Source organism: Mus pahari, chromosome 5 (assembly GCF_900095145.1).
Source record: "Mus pahari chromosome 5, PAHARI_EIJ_v1.1, whole genome shotgun sequence".
In the NCBI taxonomy this organism is placed as follows: Eukaryota; Metazoa; Chordata; class Mammalia; order Rodentia; family Muridae; genus Mus; species Mus pahari.
The window spans coordinates 2,834,305-2,846,340 of record NC_034594.1 but is presented as its reverse complement, the minus strand read 5'-3'; the positions used below and the strand labels follow the sequence as shown (position 1 = coordinate 2,846,340).

The 12,036-nt window shown below is 43.1% G+C and overlaps 1 protein-coding gene across 1 annotated transcript in view; it reads right to left on the bottom strand.

Moving 5' to 3' along the window:
- Window positions 1-7,830: 7,830 nt before the first annotated feature.
- The window catches only part of Tmem14a (transmembrane protein 14A), an 11,898-nt gene continuing 7,692 nt past the window's right edge, over window positions 7,831-12,036 (bottom strand). The window contains exons 3-5 of the mRNA XM_021199185.1: window positions 11,933-12,034; window positions 11,323-11,410; window positions 7,831-8,409 (exon numbers count right to left, since the gene is read on the bottom strand). Of these exons, the coding sequence (XP_021054844.1) occupies window positions 8,370-8,409; window positions 11,323-11,410; window positions 11,933-12,034 (230 nt within the window). The 3' untranslated portion in view covers window positions 7,831-8,369. The remainder of the gene's footprint in view (window positions 8,410-11,322; window positions 11,411-11,932; window positions 12,035-12,036) is intronic.

Genomic DNA, 12,036 nt, shown 5'->3' with positions numbered 1-12,036 from the left:
TTATAGAGGAGAAAGTGGGGAAAAGCCTCGAAGATATGGGCACAGGGGAAAAATTCCTGAATAGAACAGCAATGGCTTGTGCTGTAAGATTGAGAATCGACAAATGGGACCTCAAAAAATTGCAAAGCTTCTGTAAGGTAAAAGACACTGTCAATAAGACAAAAGGGCCACTAACAGATTGAGAAAGGATCTTTACCAGTCCTAAATCAGATAGGGGACTAATATCCAATATATATAAAGAAATCAAGAAGATGGACTCCAGAAATTCAAATAACCTCATTAAAAATGGGGTACAGAGCTAAACAAAGAATTCTCAACTGAGGAATATCGAATGGCTGAGAAACACCTCAAAAAATGTTCAACATCCTTNATCATCAGGGAAATACAAATCAAAACAACCCTGAGATTCCACCTCACACCTGTCAGAATGGCAAAGATCAAAAATTCATGTGACAGCAGATGCTGGTGAGGATGTGGAGAAACAGATTTCATATATTTTATACTTGCTTATCCAGGAAACACTCTCAAGTGTTGTGTGAAACTTATTTAATAACTTTAATAGTTTTTTCTTTCTCTGAGTTTCGTGATGGCTCTAATTCATTTTCTCATAATTTCTTCAAACTTTCTTTGCAAGTCAAGCATTAACCTGGAACTACCATTGTGCAGTTATTGCATTGTTTCCAAGACGAGAACACAGCAAGCACCTATGCCATTGGGACTGTGCTGTGCTGTGCCCCATGCCTCAATTTTTAATTGCTTAAGTATCATTACATCAGGGAACATCTGGTTTCACAGAATTCACCAGAGCAGAAGGAGAAAGAAGAAAGTCAGATAGAATAGAATAATTATGCACACCAAGGCCAACTGAAAAGCTTTCATGCACAAATGAAATCTGTACAGCTGGTGTCCAAGGCTATGGTTAGGAGAAATGGGAACAACTGTTGTTTACAAAGAACTATCATGGGCTACTGAGAGGTCTCCATCCCAGCCTACTTGAAGGCAGTCCCTGTTATTGTATGCTGTCCCCTAGTCTGACCACAGCCACCATGGCCGATTCCCACAGATAAAGCTGAGGAACTAAGGATGGGAAGGCATGTGCACATAGGGTCTGCACAGGGAACAGCAGTGTGTCTCACAGTAACAGCCTGGCCTGAGAGATGGAGAGAGGGTGGATACAGAGTGCAAGACCCAGGCAGACCTGGGATGCAGCTGTGAGATCGGGAAAGGATCTGTGTTCTCATCCACTCTCCTTCCCTGTAATAACCTAAAGGAAGTTCTTCCACATGAATATGTGTAGATCACAGACATGTTATTCTTTTCATTTATGTAAAACTCTTCTTTTTCTTTCCTGAGCCATATTTTAGATCTTCATACCTTAAAGTTTTCTTTCTGGGAGTTTATTTAAAGGTAAAATTCACAAGACATTACGCACGTTTGAGCGATGATGACAGTGGTATTTAGCACATTTCCGCTGTGGATAAGCTGTCATTCCTATCTGGTTCTAGCACGGCTTCTTGGCCATTTGTCGGCTCAGTAGTTACATTTTGTCTCTAGCATTCCCCGTGGACTTCTTTTTTCTGACATTTCATAGAAACACGATATAATACATGACAGTCCTAGCTCCTTTCACTTAGCACAATGACTTCAAGATCCACCATTGTCGGAGCGTGTATCAGTGCTTCACTTTTTTCTACGGCTACACAATATATAGCACACATATGTTATTTTTAATTCCAGCAATGCGCCTCTGTAAAACCTTGCTGTGATGTTGTAAATAACCACAGTTGATTTTCACACCTCACTAGGTAGCAGTGTTTCTATTTTTCCTTTTGTGTTTTTTCTTTTAAACAGGCCTTGGAATGGAAGTCAGCACTCTATATATACATGCTAACCAAGTACTACTACTCAACTGACTCCACAGCTCCGCAAAGTAATAATCGGGTAATACCATGAAATATTTATTTAATAATTACAGTTCTAATTCCAGAATAATATGCATACATTATTTTATGCTTTGTTTAAATCCTCATTGAAATGAGGATCTCAAATTGTGATGTCTCCTAGAGTCTAGAGAGATCTTGAGGCAAAAACTTTCCTTCCTTTAATATGTGGAAGGCAGTAGATGGGGTCACTCTTAGGACTGACTTAAGCTGTCCTGATCAGAGTCCATCTCTAAGGCAGGTACAGCCAAGCGTGACCAGATGCACTTCATTCTGCCCTGTCGCCAGCAACAGTCCCTCAACTTGCTTACATATGCATCAGTCCACGCATCAGTGAGCCAAGCCATGCAAGTATAAATGCATGTCACGGGGGATGGTTGATCAGTGTCAACTGTACTGAAGCACTCCGTGTCCTTTTATGGTAGGTTCTCAGCAATTTCTGAAATGCTTTCCTTAGTATGAACCTATTAGTAGCCACTCTGAGATGCTAACAAGCCTCAGGAATCCCTGGGATGAGACAGGGCTGTGCTTGCCAGGTTCTCGGGTGAGAGGTTGTGGTGATAACGGGTGCATGAGGATTACTGTGATGACAAAGAACTGAAGAAGCATTATTTATTTTAAAGCTCTTAATGATGCCCATCCGTGCTAGTCTATGGGTTCTTGCATTTCTCACAGTCTATGTAGAACTCCAGTGAGCTGTCGGCATGCATCACTAAAGATCAGAACAACTGCTAAGAAATTTCCCTTTTCTTCACTGTATGAACATTGTGGAATATACTTCTGAAACCTAAGTGGAGGGGTCAGAGATTGCTCAGGGCCTCTTGATACGAACAGTGGAGAGACAGTTAACTGAAGATGGCTGAAGCACTTGCTGGCAAACTCACCACAATTAGCTTTACTTTTTTTTTTTTTTTTCAAGCAAAATAATAATGGACTGTCGTGCCCAGTTCACAAAACACCCAAGAGAGCACCAGGGACCACAACTCAGATGCAAGCCCAGGACAGTCTTTATTCAAGCTCAAGCTTAGGCTATAAACCTTCCTGATGGAACAGGAAGGAGAGTGACCCCCAGGTCCTGGTAAAAGAGGTTTATAAAGGAAAAAAAAAATGCAAGTGGGGGTTTGAAAGCCTTGGCATTAATGAGAAGGTAAAGGGGTGTTGGTCTCCTTCCAGGAGTCCAAGGGTGGGGTCGTATCACTTCAGCAGACCATAGCTTTCTGTACAGCAGCGTTCTCCAAACAGAAGCTTAAAATTGAGTTTGGAAGAAGGAATCTGGCCTGCTGGTGTTTGTTTGTTTGTTTGTTTTGCCTCTTCATTGGCCATGTCTCTCTAAGGGCAAGTTATCTTAGAATGAAGTCTTAAGAACAAAATGGAGTTTATTCTGCTACCTCAGTGCTTTCAGAACACTATATATTGCATAGCAAAAACATACCAAACCCAGTTGCCTACTGTCTTTACCCAATAGTAGGAATTGGGGCTGGAGATACAGCTCAGCAGTTCAGAGCACATTCTGCTCCTACAGAAGACCTGAGTTTGGATCCCAGCACCTACATACAGCAGCTTGTAACCACCTGTGATTCCAGTTCCAGATGCATCCGACAGCTCAGATCCCTGCAGGCCCCAGCACTCACACATACAGAACCACACAGAGAGATATGAAGCGATACATAATTTAGATGTAGTGACATAACTTTTAAAAATCAATCTTTAAAAACCATTATTTGGAGGGCTGGAGAGATGGCTCAGGTGGTAAGAACATGAGTTGCTCTTTCAGAAGATCGGGTTTGGTGCCCAGCACCCACATGGCAACTCATGACTGGATCTGCAGTTCCAGAGGATCTGATATCCTCTTGTGACCTCTGGGAGCACCAACCACAGATGTGGCATTCAGACATCCAAGGAGGCAAAACACTCAAACATACGTTAAGTTCAAAATAAATCTATAAAACTTGTGTTTGGGATGGCACATGACTGTGTACTCCATATTCTTATGGAAAGCTTGGTGGATCTATTTATACTAAGATTACCACAAATCTGTGCCCAGTGTGCTGTATTTTGGTTTACAATGGCTGTGTTGTATTAGCTTATCAAAAGCATTTATCTCCACTCTACTCATACAGTACCACTGTCAATTATGAGGCTCATCATGGGTTGAAATGTTATCGGATGCATGGCCATATTTGTTGCTACGTTCATGTTGTAAATAATGGAACCATGTAAAGAGAGGCAAGAAGCAAAGACTACCTTACACGGTGTCCACTCATGAATGTATGATTCACACCTGGCGAGCAGCAGTAAAACAAGGGCACATTTGGGAGTCACAGAGCCCAAAGCCCCGGGAACCAGAGGCTGCTACTGTGTCATGGATAAGGAGACAGCATCCACTCTTCAGCTCCTTGGCTGTTAAGCCACATGGGAGTCAAAGTGAAACTCACACTGGGTTCAGTGCAGTTCAAAGATTCAAATTCTAAGCCTAATTGCTAATTCCCTGCTCATGCCGGAAAGCTGTGTGCTGCCCGTGGAGGCTGTATTTTGCTTCGTGGTTTGGGAAAGGGGGGATGTTCTTGCATTCACTTCCTAGCAGTGCAGATGAATGGGGTGAAGGAAACATTTGCTAAGTACCAGTCATACACTCGTGAGACTCACGAATTTGCCAGCATTTTACCCCAGAAGAATTAGAGAAAGTAGTGGCTGCCCTGATATGTGGGTTGTACCAGCAACTCAAATTCATATTTAACCCAAAAGTCCAGGATTCAGCCTGGTCTATACAGTGAGTCCCTGTCTTTAAAATAAAAAGTCTAGGTTTTATTACCTATTCTGATTTGGACCTCACTAAGCTATTATAGTGAAATAATAAAAAAAAGAATAAATAAATATTCAGTGTGATACTATGAGAGGGTAGGGGTTCAAACCCTGGCCATGACCAGAGAGAAGGTGAACATAGAGCTTACTGGATCAATAGAAAATGAGACCAGGAGAGACTGAGGGCAGACGTCTCATCTCCGTTCTTCATCCACAGTCAGTACGCAGGAGTGACTGTCCTCCCCACAGGTCAGGTGCCATATGCGTTGAAATAACTTGTTTTGATTAAAGAACTGTCCACACTAAGCTGAAGTCAACCTTGATGTATAATGAGATTGCAGCATACCCTTGAAGGCAACCTCCTGCTGCCCAACTGCAAGCAAAACACACCTCCCTCACAATGGAAGGCCCTCTCCTGTCCTCTGCTTGCTCTGCCTGGCTTCCTTTCTCTGTTTACAATACACACTGCTGTGCCAGGGCCCAGAGCTTTCTGATCTTTGTGCTTCAGACTGGTGTCTTACATATGCTACAATCAGAGGCAGGTAGAGCTACAAAGCTAATTTTTAAATAATTTTTTTCTATGTGTATGAGTCTCCTGTATGTCTGTCTGTGTACCATACGCAAGCCTGGTGCCCAGGGAGATCACAGAAAGATATTAGATTCCCCAGAATTGAATATATTGTAACCATATGGTGCTGGTCCTCTGGAAGGGCAGCCAGTGATCTTGCCATCCATCTCTCAAGCCTTCACAACACTGGTTTTGCTGGATTTTTTTGTCAACTGTATTTTAGTTTTATATGTGTCATGCATGTGAGTGCGTGTGTGTGGACTGCTGTGAAGGGCTTCATGATGAATAGAAACATGTCCTTTAATTCCAGTCAAGGGAATCTGATTGGTGCTCTGTCTCAGCAGTGTGGAATGTGGCACACAGCAAAGAACCTGACAATGAAAGCCAAAGGCTCGAGGACACTTGTGGCTTGAGAGAAACGCAAGGAGCTAATTTGACTCAGCTACAAGTGATTACATAATTCCCCACAGTTACATAATGGCCCAAAGTACAGAGTGTGCTCAGAAAACATCCAGAAACTCCCTTGCAAAGTTACATTTGAGCTATAGATTTTTTTTAAACGAATGTCCAACTTCTTTTTTTTTTTTTTTTTTTTTTTTTTATCGATTTACTTCAGTCTTTGATGATTTGCTCTCACCCTTGTCATCCCATCTCCCCGCCCCTCCTCCCTCCAAGTCCACTTCCATACTCACACTGTTTGCTTTTGTTTTGTTTTGTAAACCATTTCAACTGGCAGTGTGGCCATGCAGTTAGAGCTGTCCATTGGAACCTGGCATGTTCATCTTTACGGGCTTTCATACACAATTAAAGACAAACACTGCCCTTCCCCAGCAATCGTCCTTTGCTAACAACTGAGCCCCTCCCTAACCATGCTGAGCTGTTGACAGACCCAGGTTTGTGCCAGCCCAGTGCAGGAAACTGCAACTGCTTTTACATCATGTTTGCAAAGGCATGCTTCTCTGTGATAAAATATACTTCGACATAAACAGAAGGAATCTCTAAAATCAAAAACATATGACCATGTTTTAAGAATCCACACTTTTAAATGTAGAACTCCACAGTTTAGTGTTTTGTAAGAAGGCGTGGGGAAGTATGTTAGTAAAGAAATAACACATGTATAAGGAAATAAACTACTAGAAAACTATTAATATACTAAAAGAGCCAACTCCTGCTCGAAATGAGACAATGCTGCCAAGAGTGAGTCCAGAAAACCCAAGCAGGGGTCCTCTGCACTCTGTATGCTGCTAGAATAAGCTCACATGGAGTAAATGAAAGTCATTGAGTTTTCATTACATTTATTTGTGTGTGTGCGCGTGTGTGTGTGTGTGTGTGTGTGTGTGTGTATGTGTGTGTGTGTATATGTGTGTGCGTGTGTGTGCGTGCGTGTGCGCGTGCGTGTGTGTGCGTGTGTGTGTGTGCGTGCGTGTGTGTGCGTGTGTATATGTGTGTGTGTGTGTGTGCGCACTTGTGCTTGCTGTGGCACATGGGTGGAGATCAGAGAACAACTCTCTGTACCCTGTAGGCTCTGGGGATTGAACTCAGGTCATCAGGTTTAGCAGCAAGCAACCTCACTTGCTGAGCCATCTTGCTCACCCTCAAAGGTTAAAAACCAAAACGCAACAATCACACACACACACACACACACACACACACACACACACACACACACACTCACTCACTTTCACTGCCTGTTGGTAGAAGTCCAGGATGCAGCGTAGCTTCCAAGAGCTTCTAAAGTCTCCATCAATGGGGTATCTTCCAGATACAGCAAGCGTTTCTACAACCAATCGAACAACTCACCCTTTTTCCAGTGTCAGTCACAGTGTGAAACCAGCCAACCTTGCCTGTTGTCAAGGAAGCAAACCTCCTGCCATTTCTAGTCTGGCTGGTGGAAGTCATGTGATTAGCATTGCTGGAATCAGAGGGGATTTGTCTGGCCTTTTAAGAAGGCATCACTGAAAGCACACTAAGTTGGTATGGGTTTCCTCCTTGATTTCACTAATGGTTGTGCTTGCTCCCTCCTCAACTCCTCATGGCTGACAGGTTAGTGTCCTGCTTGCACTTACAAGAGGGTAAGGGCTCCTGCCTACCATTCCAGCAGCTGCAGCTCTCCACCCCTTGCATGTCAACTAAGGCCACAGTCTGAAGGACTGATCTGTGAGCCTGGGACCCTGGAGGGCAAGCTAGCCATTCATATTCACCCCCATAGGGGTGAGAAACTGAGGCACCAAGAGAGGGTCAGGTTTCCCAGAGACCATAGCAGACACTGAAAAGAGGCAGGGGTCTCCTGAGGGTTCATCTGGTCCCTAAACTGTCTTGGACATTACAAGTTATAACTGGTCTTCACATGGCGTGGTGATCTCATAGGGGCGTGGGTGACAGGGAGATGCCCCTGAGAAGTATGGAGGTCTGGTGTAAACAACCACCCCCGACATCCTTTTCACTACTAATGAACATGTTAAAGCCAAAATGATTGAGTGATTGAGTTTCTAAAAAAGACACAGAAATGAATGAGAAGGCTTAGAATAAGATGCATTTTATTTGAACACTGAGTGCATTCTGTCAGGACGCTGATGTGCTGAGAATAGAATTCCTTCTATGCAAATTCGCCCCACCTCCAATAATACAAATAAAACCCCCAAGTACAAAGTAACATAGAATTCATTAACACTCCTGTGGCCCACCCCAGGAATCCCATTGTCTGACAGGTTTCAGTTAACTTATTTAACTTATTTTAGTCATAGTGTTTGGAATTGTCAAAAGCAGAAAATTGCAAGTCCCCAATTTCCAGATATAAAAGAGACAAAGCAAATGAGCTTGTAACAAAACATCAAAGAGCAGGATTAGCAAACAGAAACATCTGAAAACTGTGCATTAAATAAAAAGGCATTGGGGGGGGGAACAAATAAACATTGCCAATGATTTTTAAATATTAGAGTGACATTATTTTCATTTCAATATAAGACATTTCCCATGTATTTAAAATAATCACTTCAATGCAGGAACCTGCCAGGCCAGGCACAGCATGCTGGGAGTTTGGCTCTCAGCTTCTCTAGATGCTAAAGCAGCAGCAGGGCAAGTCTCAGGATCATCATGAGGCTGAGTCAAAAGAAGAGGAAGAAAGAGGGACAGTCACGCTGATGGACAGGCATGCTGTGTGCTGCCCTGCTATGTCCCTGTGCTGAGGGCTCTGTCACAGCCCTGCTCAGAGGAAGGAAGGGGGACTCATTTTTCCTGTGTTCCAACTTCCCAGATGCAACTTGAAAATATTCCCTAACAGATGAGAGAAACCAAACCTGCTGTTCTGAAAGGCTCAGATAAGGGTTTAAGGGAGAAAGGTCAGGGAGAAGGGCAGACTTCCAAAAGCTACTGAAGATGAGCCACTGGGAAGACCTTGTCAAGGGGGCTGGAGAGCTGGCTCAGCAGTTGGGAGCACTTGCTGCTCTTCCAGAGGGCCAGAGTTCCATTCCTGCATCCATGGCACATGTTTATGGTAATAAATGACATGTAACTCAAGTTCCAAGGATCTGACGAACTCTTCTGGTCTCTGTAGGCACCTGCACGTGCACACGTGCGCACACAAGCACACACACACACACACACACACACACACACACACACACGCGCACGCGCGCGCGCACACACACACACCTTTTTAATAAAGAAAAAGCATTAAGGAATAATTCAGTGGGGACTTATGCGAGTAGCAGGAACTAGGTCCTCTCTTCATCATTAATGACTTTTGATCCTTCCCAGTATCAAAGATCACCTAGTTCAGGGACAGACTGCAAAGTTGTTGTTGGCACTACTCCACACAAACAAAGATCACTACACTAGATAAATACAGAGCCACGCTAGAAAATTCTACAGCAACAAAATAACCATAAAACCATTCAGAAGGCCATAACCCAGGGCAAAATACTACTGATGCTTGAAGTATTTCCATCTTGTTTATTGCCACAGACACTTTTAAACATTGGGTCAAATTATATTTGGTGTGTTTTGGTCCTGTTTTTATTTTATTATGATATTATTAATTTCCAATGGCACTAACTAGTTTTTAAAACATGATACATAAATGCCTGGTCAATATTGCATTAAATGGAAGAATATTTATATATCTCTTCTGGTGAATTTCTAGGCAGCTTTAGTTTTTCAGCTTATTATATTTTCTATTAGAAATACAACCACAGTGAACATTAGGCTCTGCATACTTCCTTTTTGGAATAATTTCTGGAAAATGAAAATGTGCACCAAAGGGAGACAATGTTTGTGGCTTTCAACACACAAGAGCAGCTTCCAGGAGGAATTAGAAACGTTTTCTCTGTATTTCATTTGGTAATATGTAATTAACTTGGTGGATTGAGTAACAGGATCTGGACTGGGGATATAGCTCAGTGGCCGAGTATTTGTCTGGCATGTGCAAGGCCCTGGGTTCAGTCTCAGCACTGAATCTGTAACAGGTAACTAACTCATAACTAGGCGTGGGGTGACAAGTACTCCCATAGGCTCATGAATTTGAACACTTGATTCCCAGCTGGTGGCTCTGTTTGAAAAGGTCTTGACACGAGTACGAAGTGGAACCTGGCTGGAACATGTAGGTCAGTAAGGGGCAGGCTTTGGGGCTGTACTGCCTGGCCATCTTCCTGTTTCTCTGTGTGGATAGAATGTGATCACTCTGTTTCCTGATTCCCAAGCCTGGATCACCCAGTGCTGCTTTGTGTTATGTGACATGCATCCCCTCTAGAACATACCCCTGAAATAAACCATCTGGTCCTTGATTGTGCTTCCTGTTAGGGTATTCTGTCACAGAAACAGAAAATCAACTAATAGTGATTGATTTAGCTACGCTTGGCCCAGGGAGTGGCACTATTTGGAGGTGCGGCCTTGTTGGAGTAGGTGTGGCCTTTAAGACCCTCATCCTAGCTGCCTAGAAGTCTTCTCCTTGGAGCCTTCAGATGACAATGTAGAACTCTCAGCTCCTTCAGCCCCATAATTTGTCTGGATGCTGCCATGTTCCCGCCTTGATGATAACGCTGTCCTCATAAGAGTTGCCTTGGTCATGGTGTCTGTTCACAGCAGCAAAACCCTAACTAAGACATATACTGAATACCCAATCAAATAAATAAACAAATAAAGGAAATGCATATACTGGATCCTACTGAGAGAAATTTAAGGTTATTTACTTTCAAAAACTTATCTCCCTTCAAAATTCCATGACTTGGACTGTCACTGTCTAATTCTCTAAAGGGCCCTAAATGAATTTACTGCTACAAGTGGATGAGCCAACTGAAGGAGAACTTAACTCTTTATTTTGATAAATATAAATACATATATCTGCTTGAACACTAGAAAGTGGATCAGAGAGAAACATCATCACACCAAAGACTGAATCTATGGTGGCTTAAGTCTGTCATGATAATACTTACCATAATAATTATTTGACCTTTCAAATGATCATTCTATTGTGTGTGTATATTTGTGTGTGTGTGTGTGTGTGTGTGTGTGTGTGTGTGTGTACATGTATGTGCCTTCAGAGTTCAGAAGACATTGCCAGATTCCCGGGACCCGAAGGTATAGGTGGTTGTGAGCCACTTGATGTGGGTTCTGGGAACCAAACCCAGTTCCTGTTAGAAAGCTGCAAGTACTCACGTGCTGAGCCTCTTCTCTAGCAAGAAAACTAATTCCTTTAAAAAATATATTTAGTTATTTTTATTTGTGTAATAATGTTTTGCCTGTGTGCTATGTGTCCCTAGTGCACATGTAGGCCAAAAGTGTTGGATCCCTTGGAACTGGAGTTACAGATGGCCGCCAGCCAAGCCTGCCAGAGTAGTGAGTGAGCCTGTCTCCAGATCCATGGAAATGAGCCTATCTCCAGATCCATGGAAATGAATTCTTCACAAAATTTGCCAGAGCTTTGGCAAGACTGGTCATATTCAGGGTGGCACTGCCACGGACTGTCACCACTCGGAAATGCTGGCACAGGGCACCATAGATCAGAAAGGCTCTTACCTTAAGCCTGCAACTAGACCAGCAGGCATTACTTTCTTGGACCTCTTAAATCTCACACCCATTATGGTGGCCAGGAAGAAAGCTGTAACTGAAACCCAAATACCATGAATTAGAATGTCAAACATTATCAGTGCTTGCTAGTCAAGGGACTAAAAAGCCAAGTACCTTGGGGGTTGGGTGGAGTTAACCAACAGGCATGTCTTACTAAAGGCTGGAGAAAAGAACGGAGAAGGAAGCCAGCTTTGTTCTCTTAAGGCATCGCTGTACGGAAAAGCTCTCTGCGCCCTGAACACGAGGATGATGTAAAGCTATACAAAGGCGTTTTCACAGCGACTTGAAAAGCATGTTAATTGTACACCTAGGAAAGCTACAAGAAACTCTCGTCATAATCCCAATGCCTTTTCTGACTTACTTTCCAGTAACATGCGTTGTAAAAACATGAGGTAGAGGAAGGCTCTGAGTACTATTATTTCTTACCAGTTCTGTCCAGCCTTGGCATGGACTCAGACATTTAACTTCAACAGTTCATTTCCTAGTAAGCCTGGCACAGAACATGAAGGGAACATCTTCCAGGCTCTTCCTCTGTAACCGGGGTCAACATTTCACTTACACAATGACACTTTGACATCCCGTTTGTCATTGGAGACACGGTAGGCTCCGTAGCCAGCCAAAAGTCCAACAGAAAGCCCAGCAATCAGAGAAGGAACTCCACCT